At 48.2% G+C, this 20,325-nt stretch overlaps 1 protein-coding gene across 1 annotated transcript in view; it reads left to right on the plus strand.

Annotated features, from left to right (window-relative positions):
- BEND4 (BEN domain containing 4) overlaps nucleotides 1-20,325 on the plus strand; it is a 36,315-nt gene that overhangs the window by 9,473 nt on the left and 6,517 nt on the right. The window contains exons 2-3 of the mRNA XM_056125540.1: nucleotides 1,689-2,255; nucleotides 15,194-15,285. Of these exons, the coding sequence (XP_055981515.1) occupies nucleotides 1,689-2,255; nucleotides 15,194-15,285 (659 nt within the window). The remainder of the gene's footprint in view (nucleotides 1-1,688; nucleotides 2,256-15,193; nucleotides 15,286-20,325) is intronic.

The raw sequence follows: 20,325 nt of genomic DNA on the forward strand, positions 1-20,325 counted from the left end.
CCAGGCGCTATTAAGCCCTTCTTATAAGAGATTACTAACATGTTGTTAAAGGTTGAGCCTTGTGTGTTCATATATATTTTTTCCCCCTAAGATTGATTGCCATCTACTTTAAACCCCATGAAATGTGGTGTGCTACTCTTGTTATATCAGTGGTGTAAAGAGTGCTCGAAGAATTCTAAGATTTACTATGCAATGGAGTACTATGCAGCTGTTAGAAAAGATGAAGTCATGAAATCTACATACGAGTGGTACTACATGGAAAGTATCATGCTAAGCGAAATGAGTCAGCAAGAGAGGGACAGACAGAAAGATTGCATACATCTGGGGAATATAAAGTAACAAATTGGGAGACTAACTCCCAAGAATAGCCAAGATAAGTACCAGGAGGTTCACTCCATGGTTGGAGGCCAGGCACACATACTGAGGGAGAAGGCAGCTCAGATAGAGAGGGGAGCACCAAGTAACGGGTGTTGGGAGGACCCTCCCAGGATGAGAGATGCATGCTGAAAATAGACTACAGACCGAACATGATAGCCACTCAATGCCTCTTTCGCAAACAAAAGCACCTAAAAGGAGAGAGAGAGAGAACAAAAGGGAATGCCCTGCCTGCCACAGGGTTGGGGTGGGATGGGGAGGGGGTGGGAGGGATGCTGGGAGCATTGGAGTGGGGAATGGGCACCGGTGGAGGGATGAGCACTCAATCATTGTATAACTGAAACCCAAGCACAAAAATTTGTAAGTCTACAACTGTACCTCATGGTGTTTCACTAATAAAAATTTAAAAAAAAAATCCTAAGATTTAAAATACAGTTATCCAGCAGATTTCACTTATAGGTGAGGCTCGTCCCAGTCTGTGAAGAGCAGCCACAAGCATGGGAGCAATTGAGTTCTGGAGGTTTTTGGCTGCTGGGGCTCCATTAGGGTGGGGAGGGGAACTCACCCACCCCCCTCGGAGTTGCCCTTGATGAGACAGCCTGGTGTGGGGTCTGGAGGCATCCCATGGTGTGTCACATTCAGTGCTCTCTTCTGAGATTTATTGCCAAGTCTGGCCGTTAATGAGATTCTGTGGCACCAGAGACGCTTTGTGGGCGAGACTGCCAAGTTACCCAAAACATACGGAGATGGGGGGAGGTCACCCATTCTCAACTCCGTTGAGTCTGGAGTTCTCAGTCTTGGTTTCCATGTACCAGGTATTTCTATAGATGCCCTCATGGGTGAGGCTCATCCGAGCCTGTGGAGAGTGGCCTTGAGCACAGTGGTGATTGAGTTCTGGAGGTTTTGGCTGCGGGCACGCTGTTGGGGTCGGGAGGGGAACTCACCCACCCAGCTCTGGGTTGCCCTTGATGACACAGCCTGTTGCGAGGTCTGGAGGCATCTCTATGATGTGTTGTTCTGTTGACAAAACTTTTTTTTTTTTTTGCTTTTTGGGTCACACCTGGTGATGCACAAGGGTTACTCCTGGCTCTGTACTCAGGAATTACTCCTGGTGGTGCTCAGGGGACCCTATGGGATGCTGCGAATCGAACCCAGGTCAGCCGTGTGCAAGGCAAATGCCCTACCTGCTGTGCTATCACTGCAGCCCCAACAGAATATTTTTGAGGGTTGAATTAAATTCGCCGCCCTTCCCTAGCCCTTGTTTCTGCCCAGTGACCTTGGTCGGTTTTGACACGTCTTCCCTTTGTTTACAGAGAGCCGTATGATCTTGGATGCTTTCGCCCAGCAATGTAGCCGCGTCCTTAGCCTCTTAAACTGTGGAGGAAAACTTCTGGACTCCAGTCACTCCCCATCCATGATTTCTTTCGTCAAACAGGAAGGCTCAAGTTACCCCGAAAGACAGGAGCCATGCCACATGGGGAAAGGAGTCCACAGTCAGACCTCAGACAGTTTAGACATAGAGATGCAATATATGCAAAGGAAACAGCAAACCTCAGCCTTCCTGCGGGTTTTCACAGACTCCCTACAGAATTACCTGCTTTCTGGAAGCTTCCCCACTGCCAGCACCTCCTCTATCAGTGAGTATGGCCACCTGGCCGAGGGCGACCCTCTGTCCACCTCCCCCGTGCATACATTAGGGGGCTGGACCTCACCGGCCACATCCGAATCCCATGGCCACCCATCCTCCTCCACCCTGCCCGAAGAGGAAGAGGAGGAGGAAGAGGAAGGCTACTGCCCACGATGCCAAGAGCTGGAGCAGGAGGTCATTTCTCTACAGCAAGAAAATGAAGAACTCCGCAGGAAATTGGAGAGTGTCCCAGGTACCCAGTCATGTGCCTTGTAAACCATCTGCCTTTCGTGTGTGTGTGTGTGTGTGTGTGTATACAGGTGTACATGTGCATATGCATTATTTACATATTCTGTTTGCTTGTTTGGACCAGTGATGTGCCCAAGTTGGGAATCAAAGAGATGCCCATAGCCTGCCATAGCTAAACAGAAATTTCAGTGTGAGCCTTGCCCTAAGTGTATATACTGGGGTATAAGCCTAATACCCCCCTAGTGGTCACTTCTGGACATTGTCATCACAGTACCTTGCACTCTAAACTCCTTCCTCCCAAACACCTCATGTTTGGGAGGAAGGAATTTGGATACCCCCGCCCCATGCCATGAAAAGATGTGTTTCCATGAATAGTGAAATGATTTCTTTAATGAAATTTAAAAATAAAAAACACCTCATGTACTAGGAGCCGTGTTTTGTTCAAAAAGCGAACCTCTTAGTTTAAATAGGCTCTTGGTACTTTTCAGACTTGGGTATGTGTGCTTTCTTCATGAGAGAAGGGAAATGATTCTCTCAGCGATAGGGCAAAGGGAGGTGAACAAATGCTCTCTTCTGTTGCGGTGATTTCCCACCTTTCTCATTCAGCTTCAACAGGCATAGTCTCGTTAGCATGCAAGCCCCTTCCTCCGCCCCCATAGTGAATAAGCAACTGTAAACTAGGAGAACCAGATCAAAGACAGAGCAGTAATTAATCTGCTTCCAAACTATTGGTGCCTCCTGGCAAAACATGAGACACTTCCTGCCTTTCAGAGAGACACTAAATATCCCAAATGGTACTTTTATTTTCAAGGCAGGATCTCTGGGTGTCAAAAGCTATTTTCCCCCTTATTTGCAAATATTCTGATTTTGCTTATATCTTTCAATCTATTCCTACCTGTCTGTGGCTTACAGAAGTATTAAGATCATCACTGTGACTTAACCTTATTAGTCATTGATAAACTGTTTTGAGTATATATTCTCTAGAGGACAGTTATCGACTGATCACATACATGTTCCAGTCCTCAAAGATTTTGTTCAAAGTACAGCACACATAGTAAATTTTTTTTAAATTGAGCCAGAGAGATAGTAAAAGAGGTAAGGTACTTGCCTGGCATGCAAACTTGAGCTCTGGTTCAATCATTGGCACCACAAAAGGTGCCTGGAGCACCACCAGGAGAGATCCCTGACCACAGCCAGGTGCGGCCCCACACCTCCTCCCCCACAAAATAAGATTAAGAGAGATAAATTCCTAATTTTCTTCTTTGCACTGTTCACTTTGTCAGCTGATCTAAAATAAGGAAAAAATAGTGAAGGAAATTGCCTACCTGTTTATTATTAAAGATAGGAACCAAAACCAAAAACAGACGTGAGCCAGAAAGATAATACAGCAGATGAGGCACCTGCCTTGCATCTGACTGACCCCAGTTGGATCCCTGGCACCCCATATGGTCCCCCAACTCCTATCTGGAGTTATTCTCTGAACACAGGGCCAGGAATAAGTCCTGAGCACCACAGCACCAAGAGAGTCACAACCAGATTTTCTGAGCAGGTACAAAGCACCTGCCTATTGCCCTGTCCTGTCTCCGTGGCCCAGATGTTTTTCGAATGGCTTTTCTGGGGCCGAGCAGAGAGTTCAAACACTAGAGCCTCACATGCTCAGAGGCCCAGACTTGGGCCCTTGGCACTGCATGGCGCTCTCTGCCTGGGAAGCCTGGTGGAACCTGGAAGAATGCCCTGGCATTAAACCCTGCTGACTTCTGCAAGGCCGAGAGCGGGCACCCTGTGGGATTTTACCTCTTTCATCGATCCGTGAATTAATGCTGAAAAGTGAGTTTGACCAACAAAGGAGGAATTCCCAATTTACTCTTCCCCACTCCTCTTCATTCGGGGCAGGAGAAAATAGTTCATTGACCGTCTGGAAGATCGGAAGGAGTTTAGAGTGCAAGGTGCCGTGATGCCAATGTCTACTGTATTATTAAATCCTGCTCCTCCCTCCTTGACAAATGTCTCTTGGGTAAATCCTAAACATGTATGGCGGGGGGAGTTCAGTCCAGCTCCTGTTTTCTAAGTCCATACTAGGCTAAATGTCTGGTAACCCCTCACTGATGACCCACTAATCACTGACCTCTGCTGCCCTGAAAGGAGACAGTTACACCATTTCTTGAGCCCTCTGGGCGCTCAGATAGTGACACTGAACTTGAGCTAGTGATCCCTGATGTTCCTGGAAACCCTCCAGTCCACTGACAGTGCCCACTGTGAACTTGGACCATGTCAGAAAAAAACGTGACTGCCTTAAGGAACCCACTTAAGTTCAGCTTTATGGATTGGAATTCATTTGGGGCTTGCTCTTCAAGCCTGGGTTCTCCCTTGAACACACATTTGACTTCAAGAAAATGCTTAATCTCTTTTCCACTCTAGAGAAGCCTATAATCTCCCTTGAACACATGCTTCTCCCTCTCTCCCCTCACAATTAAAACTACCTTTGGTGGGCTCCATTTGGTGGACTAGAGTGATCGGACTGGGGTTTAAGCACTTGCCTTGCTTGCAGCCAGCCCCAGTTCTGTCCCCTGCCTATAGTCCTCCATGAGCACTTCCAGGAGTGCCCAAAGAAAGCTGTTGGGAAATTGTGGGTAGAAATAGATGAGTGCCTGCATTAGCAGTGCTGTGCACTGGGCTCTTTAGGTGTGTGCAGTGGAAACAGAATCAGAGGGAGAACCCTCAGTCTTCTCATCCTCTTGCCCTCATCCTCGTCCGCTCCTTTTAGATTAGCCACAAACTAAACCAGGTGGTACCCTGGAAGGCCCTTTCCATTTCCAGCACTGAGTCTGTTGGGGCTGGGAGAATGGAATCCAACATTGGGCACCAGTTTGAAGAAAAGGGCAGCAGGTAGTTTTGTGTCTCACCTATAACCAGCACAGAGCCAGGTGTGAGCCCTGATTTGGCCAAAAATACTAAATAATACATTAAAAAGCCTTGATTTTGGTATGGTTTTGAAGGCTGCTTAGAGCTTTGAGTACCAGAAAGTGTGGTCCCCGAACAAAAGACCTTGCCTTCCTTCACTCCTTTCTTTGGCCAAGTTTTATATAAACATATTTTTCATGCATATCATTCCAACACCATACTCATCATCAGAGAGCCCTTTCTCACAACCAGGGCCCTGGTACCTCAGCTCCCTCTCAATCCCCTCCCTCCCCGCCCACACACACACACACACACACACACACACACACACCACATAGGTCTTGCATTTCTTGAGGTGGGAAAGTTAACACACCAGCACTGGCTTTACATACAAGAGACACAAGTTCCCAGCAACCCCCGCCCAGCAGAGACCCCAGAGTAGCCAAAGAACTGCCAAGTGTGACCCCAAAACCACAAAAAAATGACAACAGAGCTTGTTCCTGGACAGACCGTGTGGTAGTACAGTGGTCGGGAGCATGTCTTACAGGTTCTGGGACCTGGGTCCAAACCTCAACAACCATATGCCCTCCCCCACACCCAGAACCATTGACCGTGGCCCTGGTCGCCCCATATGGCAGAACCCAAATAGTGTTGTATCCCCAGGTCCTGGACTGACCTGTCCAGCCCAGTTGGCCAAGAATTGCCTGGAGTGCTCACTAGGCCCCCCTGAATACCCTCTCTGCCCCAAGAAAAAGAAAGTGAAAAATAGTTGAAAAGAAAAAGCTTCAGATGAAGAATGTGGAGGTCTGGGGCTGGAGCAATAGCATAGCAGGTAGGGCATTTGCCTTGCACTCAGCCGACCTAGGTTCGATTCCCAGCATCCCATATGGTTCCCCGAGCACCGCCAGGAGTAATTCCTGAGTGCATGAACCAGGAGTAACTCCTGTGCATCACCAGGTGTGACCCAAAAAGCAAAAAAAAAAAAAAAAAAAAAAAAAAAGAATGTGGTGGTCTGGGGCCAGAGCAATAATATAGCGGGTAGGGTGTTTGCCTTGCACACAACGGACACGGGTTTGATTCCCAGCATCCCATATGGTCCCCTGAGTACCGCCAGGACTAACTCCTGAGTGCAGAGCCAGGAGTAACCCCTGTGCATCACTTTGGGTGACCCAAAAAGCTAAAGATAAAAAGAATGTGGAGGTCTGAGGAGAAAGTTGTGGAGAGAGGGTCCTATAGCCCGTTGTGGGAACCCTCAGACCATACCAGCTCGGGTATCCACGTGGGAGAGTCGGAAATGGGTGCCAGCAGATCCCCAGTATTGAGCTTGAAAAGAAACACTGCAGGCCATGATTGCACGTGATCAATGACTTCATGCACAAGGTTCAGAGATTCTGAAATATGGAAATTATTACTTGGATCATAAGTGTAAACTTACTTTTATTAATTTAAGGGTTTGAGTCACACCTGGTGGTGCTGTGGAGCTACTTCTAACTCTATGCTTGGGGACCCTGTTCTCAGTGCTTAGGGAAACCGGTGGGGCTGGGGATTGAACCAGGGTTGACTGCATCAAGGCAAGTGCCTTAAACTTGTTTTCTTTCTCTAATTCCATAAAAATGTAAATTTTGTTGTTGTGTTTTGGGCCACAGTGCTCAGAGTTTACTTCTAGCTCTGCGCTCAGGAATCTTTCCCAGCAGGGCTCAGAGAGCAGTAGGGGGGTGCTAGGGATCAAACCTGTTCACCAAGTTACAAGACAATTGCCCTACCGACTGTACTATCTTTCTAGTCTCAAAGTGAAATTTTTTTTTTTTAAATCGGGGCCAAGGTTGAAAGCCTGCCTCGTGAGCAGAGGGAGAAGGCAGCTGGGATAGAGAAGGGATCACTGAGTCAATGATGCGTGGAGGTATCGCTCAAGATGGGAGATGTGTGCTGAAAGTAGACAGAGGACCGATCGTGATGGCCTCTCAGTATCTGTATTGCAAACTATAATGCTCAAAGTAGAGAGAGAGTATGAGAGTATGAGGGAAGTTGTCTTCCATAGAGACGGGGAGGGGTGGGATGGTAAAAGAGACTGGGGACATTGGTGGTAGAAAATATACACTGGTGGAGGGGTGGGTGTTTGATCATTGTACGATTGAAACTCAAACCTGAAAGCTTTGTAACTATCTCATGGTGATTGAATTAAAAAAAATAAAAAAGATGACGATGAAAAGGAAAGCAAACAAAAATTCAGAGCCATACCTGGCCGTGCTCAGGGCATCTTTGCAGTGCTGGAAATCTAACCCAAGATGACTGTTTGCAAGCCTTCCCCACTGTATTATCTCTCAAGCCTCCTAAAATGTAATTTTAAAAGTTTCCAACACCAGATAATCAAAGTACACTAAGTACCTTGAATTTTTCTACATAACAAATCAAAGGAAGAGAATCACTTTTTTTGCTGATGATATTAAGGAACTTTTCCTTTATGTAAAGTAGCTTGCAGACAGGAGAGAACAAGCTCAGAGGGATGCTATGCTTGTGGGAGCTCCAGGTTTAATCACCAGCGCTACCTGGTTCTTTGTAAACAAACTGGGAACGACCCCAAACATAACTGGATCTGACCCATAAACAAGCTAAAAAATACATGCAGGATAATCTCCACTTACAACTCCATGAGGTGTCAGCAAATAATAGTATTCCCATATGACATTCAGAAGTGTAAACCTCACTGGGTTGGATCTGCCGCAGGTCTAAGATTCTTTCCCAGGTCTTGACTTTGGATGAAGAGACCCCATTCAGCCTTGAATCACTCATTCCTCTCTGCTGGAAGAGGGCACAGCAGAGTTGCTGTGAGCACTGAATAAAGCGTCACTTACGGCTCTGACCACACCATGCCCTCCTCACCCCCACCCCACCCCCGGTCTAATTCTTCCATGATTGGCTCCATTCTGAGACCTTTCATATCATCATCCTGTGTTTGATCAGCACTGAACCTGGGCCAGCAGCCTGAGTGAAGCTTCTTGCATGTGTGTTTTTTCCGGAAGACACATCACAGCCTTCTGGCACTCAGGAAACAGATGCGTCAAGTAAACTCTTCAGCTTCATGTTTGCACTCTTTGAAATAGTGAAATCGCTAGCCAAGAAAAGGCACAAAAATGTGAAAAAAAAGATGGCACTCAGTAGACTGTGAAAAGAAGACTTGTTCTAGGAGAGCTAAAGGCAGAAGGCGGAGTGTGTGCCTTGCTGTGTCTTGCCGGGAGGTGTGTGGCAGACAGGGCACGTGGTTGCGGGATCCACAAGGGTCTCCCGGGAGAGCAATGAAGCCGCAATCACGTGGATATGTGGGACCAGGCCGGATTGCGAGTGCAGTATCTGGATAGAACAGTCTGCTGGACACAGGCAGCCAACTGGAGGGGCCTTAATGGGCAGAGGACTTGGCCTCCTGTGTGAGGCCCTGTATTTGATCCTTGGCACCCAGGAAAAGAGGAGAGTAGAGACATAAAGCCTTTCTCTTGGGGGCAGGGGCCCCCTGAGTAGTGCCCAGGCTGTTCCCGATAGATCATACCTGGCCGCTCAGTGTTAGGGCCCGGGTGTGCACTGATGCTTGGGGCCTGCACTGCTGAAGGCCATAGGACGCCACCCACATATACTCTGGGACTTTTCAGTGGTAAGGATTGAACCAGGGGTCCTGCGCATGCCAGCTGTGCGCCCTCACCCTTTGTATTATTTCCCAACCCATTTAATGACACTTAAGATTCTCTTGGTCCACTGTGGTCATGTCCTGAAATTTTAAAGATTTTTTTTCTTGGTTTTTGGACCACACTTGGCAATGCTCAGTGCCTACTTCTGCCTCTGTGCTCAAGGATCACACCTAGCAGGACTCAGGGGACTAGCTAGGGTGCCAGGATTATTTATTTATTTATTGCATTTTGGGTCATGCCCGGCAATGCACAGGGGTTACTCCTGGTTCTGCACTCAGGAATTACCCCTGGCGGTGCTCAGGGGACCATATGGGATGCTGGGAATTGAACCCGGGTCGGTGGCTTGCAAGGCAAACGCCCTACCCGCTGTGCTATTGCTTCAGCCCGTAGGGTGTCAGGATTGACCGTGGGTAAGTCACGTACCAGGCAAGCTACCGGTCTTATCATTCCAACCCATCCCCCTTCTGTTTTCTTATCAGACCTCCTAGGTTGGAACTTTTTTTTTACTTTAATTTTTGGAACCGCCCCCCGTGGTGCTTTGAGGCTACCTCCAGTTTGGATGTTGGGTTGAGGAGTGCTCAGGGGGTGCCTCAGGGATCCTGTGGTGCAGGGGGTCCAAGCCCAGGCCTCCTGCATGTTTGCATACTTGTGGCCCATTGAGCCGTTTCTCTGGTCTCCACCTGGGAGTTTTCTGCGGAATAAGCAAATGAATGAAACCTGCCCAAGTGGTAGGTCCTGTACCTATGAGAGTGACTTATTTCAAGGGAGCACAGATGGGCTGGAGCCATAGTAGAGCAGGTAGGGTATTTGCCTTGCACACAGGTTCAACCTCCGGCATCCCATTTAGTCCCCCGAGCACTACCAGGAATAACTCGAGTACAGAGCTAGGAGGAATCCCTGAGCATCGCCAGGTGTGACCCCCTTCTCCCCCCAGAGAAGCAAAATGAATAAAGTGAGCACAGAGCCCAAAGTAAGCCTGGAGCACCAGCGGTTGTGGCCTAGAAACCAAAATATAAATAAAGTGATACCTTGCGTTCAAGACTTTCAGCCAGTGAAAACTTTGCACCCTAAAGGGCTTCAGCCTCTCGGGCTTGGAGGATCCTTTTGTTGCTCTAGGCTGTGACTGACCTCACTCCTTATCTTTGAGGGCTAAGAAGGAGAGTCTGGTCAGGGCCTCTCAGAAGCATTGGGCAGATGCTGGCTGGAGTTCCTTCTATGAGACCGTGTGTCCTCAGAACTCGAGGTCCCCGGAAGGGGTCAGAGTCCCCGAGGCTGGGGCAGCTCTGTGTCAGGATCCCACCTCGTACTTCACTGTGACATAACTCATCCGCCCCCAGCACACTGTTGGGTGGGTTGTTGGTTTGTTTTTTCCTCTTTTCTGTGTAAATGTAGGTAGCTTTCCCAGAATCTCCAGAAAGGGGTGCTGTTTCCAATCAGAAACAGCAGGGGCAGGCCCTGGGCCCTTGACCCTCTGTGCTCTTTGGAATTCAACTGGGACTTAGTTCTCCGGGATGCGGATGCTTGGGGGGATTGTGTCTGCCAGTTCTGTAGCACTGTAGCACTGTCCTCCCATTGTTCATCGATTTGCTCGAGTGGGCCCAGTAACGTCTCCATTGTGAGACTTGTTACTGTGTTTGGCATATTGATGACATTATGGGTAGCTTGCCAGGCTTTGCCGGGCAGGCAAGATACTCTCAGTAGCTTGCTGGGCTCTCCGAGAGGGACGGAAGAATAGAACTCGGATCGGCCTAGTCGGCCACGTGCAAGGCAAACACCCTACCTGCTGTGATATCACTCCAGCCAGTTCTATAACCCCTGCCTAAATGGGAACCTTGAACCTGCGTGCAAACACCCCACTCTAGGACCACACTCAGCTGAAATAGAGCCCCCAGGCCTCTTACATCCATAAAGACACGTGAGGTTTGGTTTTCCGAATCCTCTAGCCTTGCTGCCTGAGCTGGGGCTGTTGAAATTGGGAGAGAAGACCAGCCCTTCCACATCTATGTGTCAGTGTTCAAGTAAGGGGAGCCGGGGTGGGGGGGGGGGTCTTTGTACAACATGAAGAATGTTACAGACATTTTTCTTTTTTTTTTCCCATGTGGCAGTGTCTACCAAACATTGAGTACTCAGGAGTTCGTTTTTTTTTCCAAACTTTTATTTTTCAAATTGGGGGTTGTGGATGGTGATCACCATCAGGCAGTACTCGGGGACTACTCTTGACTGTGTTTGGGGTCACTCATGGTAGTGTTCAGGGGACTGTGCAGTACCGGGGATCCAATGAAGATTAGTTGCATGCAAGGCAAGTGCTTTCATCCCTATACAATCTCTCTGGCCTCAACTTTTAAAATTACTAAATGCCATGCATGTGGCCATACTCAGTTATATCCCTAGCAAAATATATGGTCCGCTGAACACCATCAGGAGTACCTGAGTACCTGATCCCTGAGTATAAATTACAATTATTATGGCATATGCCCACATGGAAATTCTCTACAACTTTTTTCCCCATTAACAAGGATGATGAAGAATAAAGGTAGTAACTATCCTAACTCGGCTACTAAAACATAATGATGTCTTTTTTTTTTTTTTTTTTTGCTTTTTGGGTCACACCCTCCCGTTGATCGTCGATTTGCTCGAGCGGGCCCAGATGCACAGGGGTTACTCCTGGCTCTACACTCAGGAATTACTCCTAGCGGTGCTCAGGGGACCATATGGGATGCTGGGAATCGAACCAGGGTCGGCCACATGCAAGGCAAAAGCCCTACCTGCTGTGCTATTGCTCCAGCCCCCCAATGATGTCTAATTATTATTGTTAAATACTTAGATTTATTTCCTTCTAGCCCCTTCCCTATGACACTAATTGTTTTGAACATGGTCGCGCTCCTAAGGAACATTCCATCTTTGTATGCTGCCTTGTAAGCATTTCTGTGATTCGTTGAAGGATTTTTTTCCCCATAAGCAACTTTATTGACTGTAAATGATGAGTCACGGTTACGGTCCTCCCATCGATTTGCTCGAGTGGACCCAGTAATGTCACCATCGTGAGACTTGTTACTGTGTTTGGCATATCGAATACGTCACAGGGAGCTTGCCAGGCTTTGCCATGCGGGCGAGATACTCTGGGTAGCTTGCCGGGCTCTCCGAGAGGGGCGAAGGATTCGAACCCAGCTCGGCTGGGCTCGCTGCATGCAAGGCAAATGCCCTACCGCTGTGCTATCGCTAGGGCTTAAAAAAATAAGTTCATTCAGCTCCTCATCAATGATTCTCTGCATTTTCCTGAGCCTCTGTCTAAATCTAGAGGAGGGCCTTGCCCTGTGTCTGGGCAATGCCACCCATCCTGATGTGCCTTGCAGCCATGGTGCTGAGTCTGGGCCCCAGCAGTTACAGGGAGACCCCAGGGCCAGGTGGTGAGTGATACCCTGAACTCTCCCTAGTGCAGACCTACTCCTGCGTCCACGGACCGGCATGTGGCAACAGCTGCAACCTCACTCAGCCAGGACAGACTTGGGATTTGACTAGCAGAACTGGGATACTAGGACTGTCGGCAGGTTTTACTCCACACACTAAGAAGCTGACTCCAGCTGCTTCATCTCCAGCATATGTTTCTGTCTGCTCCTAGTGATTGATTTTGGTGAGGTTCAGCAAGTGCTTCTTCCCTTTGAAGAATGTATTGTAATGATGGTTTAAGATGGCCCCTGACATGGGCTGTAAGACAGAAATCTTTATGAGGGTTATTGAAGAAAAACCCTTTTATGTGCAAGAAGAATTTGGATGAATTCCTATATCCTGTAATTCATATTCTGGAAATAGAAGTTGATGTATTGATTATTTTTTGTGGGAGGGGGGGAAGGTGGGCCACACCTGTAGTTGCCCTGGCTCTGCACTAAGGAATCGCGCCTGGCAGTGCTCAGGAGACCATATGGGATGCCAGGATTGAACCCAGGTTCGCTGCATGCAAGGCAAATGCTCTAGCTGCTGTACTATTGCTCTGGCACCTGATGTATTTATTTTGATTTTTTTCTGTTCTTAATTTCTTTTTTTTATTTTAAATTTTTATTAGTGAAACACCATGAGGTACAGTTGTAGACTTACAATTTTTTGTGCTTGGGTTTCAGTTATACAACGATCCAGTACCCATCCCTCTGCCAGTGCCCATTCTCCATCATTTATGATTTTTTGTCATTTGATATCTAAAAAAAAGTTGGAGTCTGAGGAAGCGGTTCGAGTAATAGAATGCCTGACTGGCATGCGAGGCCCTGGTTCGATTTTCAACAACACATGCCACCTCTGGTACCACCTGTTGTGGCTCCCACAACTGTGCTGTTGCTACTGTTTTTGTTGCTTTGCGGGGACCACACCTGCTGAGCTCAGGGCTTACTCCTGGCTCTGCACTCAGAGATCAAACCTGGCAGTGTTCAGGGGACCCTGTGTGACGCTGGGGATTCAGCCTGGGTCAGCTGTGTGCAAGGCAAGTACCTGATCTAGCTCTGGCTCCCACAAAAGTGTGTGTTTTTAAAGTTTTTAGCAGTATATAGGGATAATAAAATTTGTTTGCTATCTTAAAGAAAAAAAGTGGTGAGAAAAACAAAGAAGAAAGCTCAGTCAGTGGCAATACTTTAAACTGGGACATACGGGCGTTTGCCTTGCACGAGGCCGACTCGAGTTCGTTCGATCCCCGGCATCCCATATGGTCCCCCAAGCACCGCCAGGAGTAATTCCTGAGTGCAGAGCCAGGAGTGACCCCTGAGCATTGCTGGGTGTGACCCAAAAAGGCAAAAAGAATGTCTTCCTAGGGGATGGAGCAATAGCACAGTAGGTAGGGCGTTTGGGGTAGGGCATTTGTCTTGCACGCAGCCAACCTAGGTTCAATTCCCAGCATCCCATATGGTCCCCCGAGCACCGCCAGGAGTAATTCCTGAGTGCCGAGCCAGGAGTAAACCCTGAGCATCGCTGGGTGTGACCCAAAAAGCAAAAATAAATAAACAAATAAATAAATAAACTGGGACTCAGGTGAAATCTTTATGTGACATAAACATCATAAGAAAACACACAGCTAAGATAGATAGTGGCAATAATTTGTCTATATTGGGTCATTAACTAAACTACAAGACCTTTTAAAAGCAATTAGTAAATATCCTAAAAGGTCTCCAACATAAATATTCAGGTGTAGAAATTATTGATGCACTAGAACAAAAGCATTAGGTACCATGATGAATGAAGATCTATTTTGGGGCCAGAGTGATAGTACAGTGAATACAGTGCTTTCCTTGTTGACCTGGGTTCGATCCCAGCCATCTGCCATCTCGTGGTCCCTTGAGCCCACCAGGAGTAATTCCTGAGTACAGAACTAGAAGTAAGCCCTGAGCATTTCTGAGTGTGGCCCCCTAAACTAAAAACAAGACAAACCAAAAAAAAAAAAACCTGTTCTGTTTTACTATAATAATTATTCAGTGATTCTCTTAAGATGCCTCCAAAGAAGGAGTGCAGCCACTAATGAAGTACCTAATAGCGCAGTCTGAATTGGACGGCATTAATTGATGGAGTTTCTTAAGAGGAGAGTAAGAACCATGTACCATGTAGTCAGGGCCTGGAACTGTAGCTCAGCAATAGAGCATTAGCATTGCATGTGTGAGGTCCTGGCTTAGATCCCTGGCACTGCAAAAAAAAAAAAATCAGAATTGTATGACAGTCCTGCTTACCGAATAACTAGGAATGGATTATTTAGATCATAGTGTCATATTTCATCATAATAACGAGTATCCTGTTGTGGATTAAAAATTCTCAAAATGTTTCATTTCTAGTTTCTCCTCCTTTTTGTAGGGTAGGAGCATACCCAGCTGTGTTCAGGGCTTACTCCTGGCTCTGCACTCAGGGACCCCTCCTAGCAGTGCTCAGGGGACCAAATGTGATATCAGGATTGAGGCAGGGTTGACCACATGCAAGGCATGAGCCTTGTGTTCTGTACTATGTCCCAGACCCCTATATTTGTCTTCATTGTCTTCAAAACGCATCATTGGTGAAAGCATATCTGGTTGCCTCTGTTCCTCCCTTGAGTCAGAGAAGACCTGGATCTTCTGGAAGTTGTTCATTGATCATTATTGTTGACCCAAATTCATCTTCCAGTAAGTTTGACTTGAAAGTTTTCAGTGAATTGTGCTGAGCCTAAAAATTCTCTCCAGACCATCACATCTGTTCTGTATTTACAAACTGAAATAACTACGGATGTCAAATGAAAGAAGATTCCATTTCCTTTAGAAAAGAAGTCTTTCTTTTTTTTTAGAAGTTTACATCAAAAATCTTTTTAGACCGTAAAGTTTCTTGTCACAGGATAGCTGATGTGTGACGACTGCGTTTCTTCCCCTAGTGCCATGCCAGACTGTTCTAGATTACTTGAAGACAGTGTTGCAACACCACAACCAGCTCCTGATCCCCCAGCCAGCTGACCAGCCGACTGAGGTGAGTGTCCATCAGTGTCCATCTAAAGCCAAGAATAGTTCCACTTGAAGTTCTTTTAGGGGAAGCATCTTCATGATTTATCCCTACAGACCAGAACAGATGCACTTGCAGAATGATAGTTTCAACTTGGAGGTTTACAGAAAAGTGACCTGAAAACATATATAAAATATAAAGAAAGATCAGGACATATTTAGCTTATAGAGTTGACTCCAGTGGAGTGGAGTGTTACTGAACCCACGTTAAGATTCTTGTCACTCTGCAGTCCATTATTCAAGTTAAAAATAAGGGGGGGAAGTTTATTTAAGGGCTATTAACCTGTTAAGATGGTGGACTCTGGTTCCCCCTCTGCCATCCTGTTCCCTTTCAGGTTGGTGGGGGGGGTGGGTTTCTACAAGACAGGTTGGGAAACTGAGTTCAGAGATGGTTAAGGTGATGGTAGAGCAAGGGATTCTGTCTCAAGGACATCCAGGCCAGGTTCAAGTTTGTGGATCCCTTGGCGTCTGTGGTTTGTGGATCCCTGAAGGAAGATCTCAGTGATTCATGGGTCCCTGGGGGATGGTGTCAGTGATCCGTGGACCCCTGGGGGATGGTGTCAGTGATCCGTGAACCCCTGGGGGATGGCATCAGTGGTCTGTGGCTCCCTGGAGGATGGTGTTAGTGGTCCCTGAGTCCCTGGGGACTGGCCTCTATTCCCTGACCAGCCGGAAAACAAGCCTTCTTCAGGGCCTGCAGATGACCTTGAAGGTTCCTTTCTGGAACTGTGCGAGAGGAACAAAGGAGTCCTTGGGCAGGAGAAGCCGCGGGAGTGCTCCCCAGGGCCTATGGTGGTGTTTCTCCCCCTGCTCCATCCAGGAAAGGACCAATCCACAGAGCATGAGAACATCTCCCAGGATGGAGGGGCAGAGATCCAGCCAGGGGAGAGAGAGATGAGGAGAGTCAGTGTGAGGAGCACGAGGGAGTCTCGTGCTTGTTCTCTCACAGCCGCAGAAGCAGAGGCTGCAGTGGCGTGGGTGATTCCCAGGGGTGGGAGCTACCAGCTCTCCTCCCCTCTGGTAGAGCCCAAGTTCCTTGAAGGCCCCTTCTAGGGCATGTTTCACCAGGTGTGATTTTTATATACTAAAATATTTGTCCTGCGGAGAAGCATTTTTCCCCTCTGGCCTCAGTGGGCAAAACCCCAGGAATGACAGAGTCGTTAAAACGTACATTTGGGGAGCTACACCCAGCAGTGTTCAGGGCGGATCCTGGCTCTGTGCTCAGGGATCACTCCTAGCAGTGCTCGTGGCATCAAGGATTGAACCTGGGTCAGCTGTGTGCCAGGCGAGCCCCCAACCCTCTGTGCTATTGCTCTAGAGTCTCTGGTTTGAATTTACGGGATATCCAGACTGTGGTTTGCATCTTCTGTTGTTTCATCTTAATGGACTTTCGCGCCTTGGTGTGGAGGAAGAAGCTCCACACCACCGATTCGTGTCCTGGATTGAGAACAACAGTTTGTCAACTAGAAATAAAGCCTTGGTGGCAGTTACCTAATGCTCCACATAATCCTTTCTGCTCCCAGCGGCTTTACTTGGGGAAACTGGAGGCCGTGGCCTCTCTCCTCCTCTTTGCCTAGTTGAAACCATCTTTTTATTTGTTTTTGTTTGGGGGCCACACCCAGCAGTGCACAGGGGTTACTCCTGGCACTGCGCTCAGGAATCACTCCTGGCAGTGCTTGAAGAACCATATGGGATGTTGGGAATTGAACTTGGATTGGCTGTGTGCAAGGCAAAGTACCCTACTCACTATGCTATCTCTCCAGCCCCAAAATCATCTTTTGTTTAGTTTTGGGGCAGCACCAATGATGCTCAGGGCTTATTCCTGGGTCAGTGCTCGGGGATTGTTCCAGGTGATACTCAGGGGACCATATGTGGTACTGGAGATGGAAACCAAGTTTGCTGCATGCAAAGTAAGCGTCCTGCTTGCTGTACTGTTGCATTGAAATTATCTTTAAATTCCATCCTGTGCTTTACACTCACACATAGTACCCGGATATCTCTGCCAAAGCATTGCCAGAACACATCACACCCCAGGTTTTGACGGCCCAATAAAGCAGAGTGGACAGAACAGTTCTAGGCCAGTTCTAAAACGGTCAGCAGCCTGACACCTGCTTGGTGGTTTCCCTAGGTCCAGCCTCACAGGTCAGCCCCATCCGCCAAATCCGAGCCTGTCCGCCCACCTTTCATAATTGCAGATGAGCTGTCTGTGGTCCGTTTCCCCACGTGGGTAGTGACTCCTTTTCCCAGCAGGGCATCTGCTGTGGCCGCCAGTGCCACCACCCACCCCCATGGTCTTTGGCGAGACCCTCAGTCCCCACTGGCTCCATCACTCACACCCCTATTATTCTCATGCCGCCAACGGCTTTTGATTCTCCTCCCTCCTTGCTCCTCTTTCTCCTTGCCCGGCCCGGAGCTCATGCCTTCTCTGGGCAGGTATGCATCTCACCTCACATGTGGCCCAGGTCTCACTGCATTAGCACTCTGATGCCTAGTGCAGAAGGCACTTCCAAAAGAGGGGCCTGGGCAGGTCAGGGGCCTAAGCCCCTCTAAGACTGTGGACATCTGCATCTTCTCTGCTCTCCTGTCCCATTCGCTCCCTCCCCGCCCCCTTCCCCCCTCCTGCACACACACACACACACACACACACACACACACACACACACATACACACACACACATCTGGTTCCTCCGGCACTGCTGAGCAGGACACTTGAAGAAGCACCCCAGCCCCGTGACCTTCCAATTGGTTATCCAGTCTGGGGACCCTGATTTTATCCCGTGGCACCTTAGTATCTTACTGTGCCATCTCCAGAGCTCCCTGTCCCCTTGGTCCTTTTTTTTTGGGGGGGGAGGTCACACTCCTGGCTTTGCACTCAGGAATCACTCCTAGAGGTGCTCAGGGGACCGTATGAGTTACTGGGAATTGAACCTGGGTCAGCCACCTGCAAGGCAAACGCCCTACCCTCCGTGCTACCACTCCAGCACCACCCCCCACCTTGGTCTTTTGTTTTGAGGGTTGGGTGGCCTCCCAAGCTGTGCTCAAACGATCCTGCCTAAAATCCTTTGGGTTTTTTTTGTTGTTGTTGTGATTTTGGTTGTGATTTTGGTACCCAGCAGTACTCAGGGATCACTCCTGATGGGGCTCAGGGGATCATATGTGGTGCCAGAGATCAAATCCTCGTCAGGCATGTGCAAAACAAGCTCTTTACCCACTGTACTAGCTCTCCAGCCCCTTAAAATTCCTTAATTTCTCTCTAAAATCAAGTCCAGATTGGATAACTTGACATTTCCATCGTAAAAAAGCACATCTGGGAAGACTCCTTCCTCCAAGAAGCTCTCCTTGGTTGGTTACACCCAACCTTCTATTTGTTTATCAGTCTAGGAAACGCAGTGAATGAATGCAGTTTCCATGAGATTTAAGTAACCTGTTCATAAACTAATTGAAGAGAATACATGATCACAGTTCCAGGAAATAATTGAGGAAATTTCCTCCGGACAAGATTATTGAAACTTTTTATTACCCATTGGCATCATTATGACTATTTTATTATTGTTTCAGGTGTCTTAAGCATTTTCTCATTAGTATTATTTACCACATTTTATTTCTATTAACTATGCTACAAGAGTGTGATGGACCTCACCCACAGTACAGGGAGCATTCTGAGTCGTGTTTGGGGTTATAAATTACTTCTTTTTTTTTTTCCTTTTTCATGAAGAAAATTACTTCAAAATGACTTTACGTGTTATGAAAGCTACATTTTACTCTGCGCTGCTCCGTCTCACAGAAGAACCCAGAGTCTCTGTGTGTGGATGTTTTCAGTGGGGGATTTGGCAGGAAGCTCCTTCCTTAGATGGTCAGTGCCTTCTGGGTACCTGCCCTCCAATGCCAGGGCTGAACTTGGAATTTGGAGGCAGAGTTCCAGCTCTGCTTTTGAACTTTGAGGCCTCGGGAGTGGATTGCACCTCCTGGGGTGCAATCCAGCTGGTGGGGGTGAAGGGAGTGTGGATAGCTCACCCACAGGAGCAAGAGCTCATAAAAGTGGGTCCAGGACTGGGAGGTGATGCAAAAAGCTGTGTGTCAGGGAGACCCAGGGCCTGTGCCCGGCACCATGTGGTCCCTGAATACCACTGGGTATGGTGCTGGAGCCCCGAGGTTCCCATTTCTTGCCTCCCTATCCTTCCTCCTCACCTCTGCCTGCACTGCCAACCTCTAGCCATCTGCCACCTGTTCTCATCGAGGGCCCCTGAAATGGCCACCTGGGCAGAGGAAACCTTGGGAACCTCGGGGCTCCAGCCTCACCAAATCAAAACATGAGCCAAAAGATTGTGTCAACTCGTCCAGACGCCTCGCAGATGATGATTCGGTGTCTGGAAGTGCCTGCCCAGCTTGCACCCGGCCACAAGTTCAAATTCCAGGTGCTCCACATGTGCTGGGGTGACAAAGACTGCCCTGTTGGTGACCCCCAATGAGAAAGGCCTGGAGGGGAATAATACAGTCCCTTAAAGACCTGCACAGGGGCTGGAGCGATAGCACAGCAAGTAGGGTGTTTGCCTTGCACGCAGCTTACCCAGGTTCGATTCCCAGCATCCCATATGGTCCCCCAAGCACCGCCAGGAGTAATTCCTGAGTCCTTGAGCCAGGAGTAACCCCTGTGCGTTGCCAGGTGTAACCCAAAAAGAAAAAAAAAAAGACCTGCATAGAGTCGCAGGTTCAGACCTTGCTTCTTCCCACATTTGCCAGCGTTATCCTGACGACGTTGCCTCCTGGGAACCCTGGCAAAGGGACAGGGAGAGGGATAGAACACAGGAGCCGATGATGTAATTTAGAGGTGCATAAACCATGCATGTGCGTGGCCCCAAATTTAGTTCCCAGCACCTCATGGCCCTCTGAGTAACACTGGGAACCGCCCTGGAGAAACACCCACCCCAACACATACACACACACACACACACACACACACACACACACACACACTCTGTCACTGTCACTGTCCTCCCGTTGTTCATC

Source organism: Sorex fumeus, unplaced genomic scaffold (genome assembly GCF_029834395.1).
Source record: "Sorex fumeus unplaced genomic scaffold, SorFum_2.1 ptg000055l, whole genome shotgun sequence".
NCBI classification, from domain to species: Eukaryota; Metazoa; Chordata; class Mammalia; order Eulipotyphla; family Soricidae; genus Sorex; species Sorex fumeus.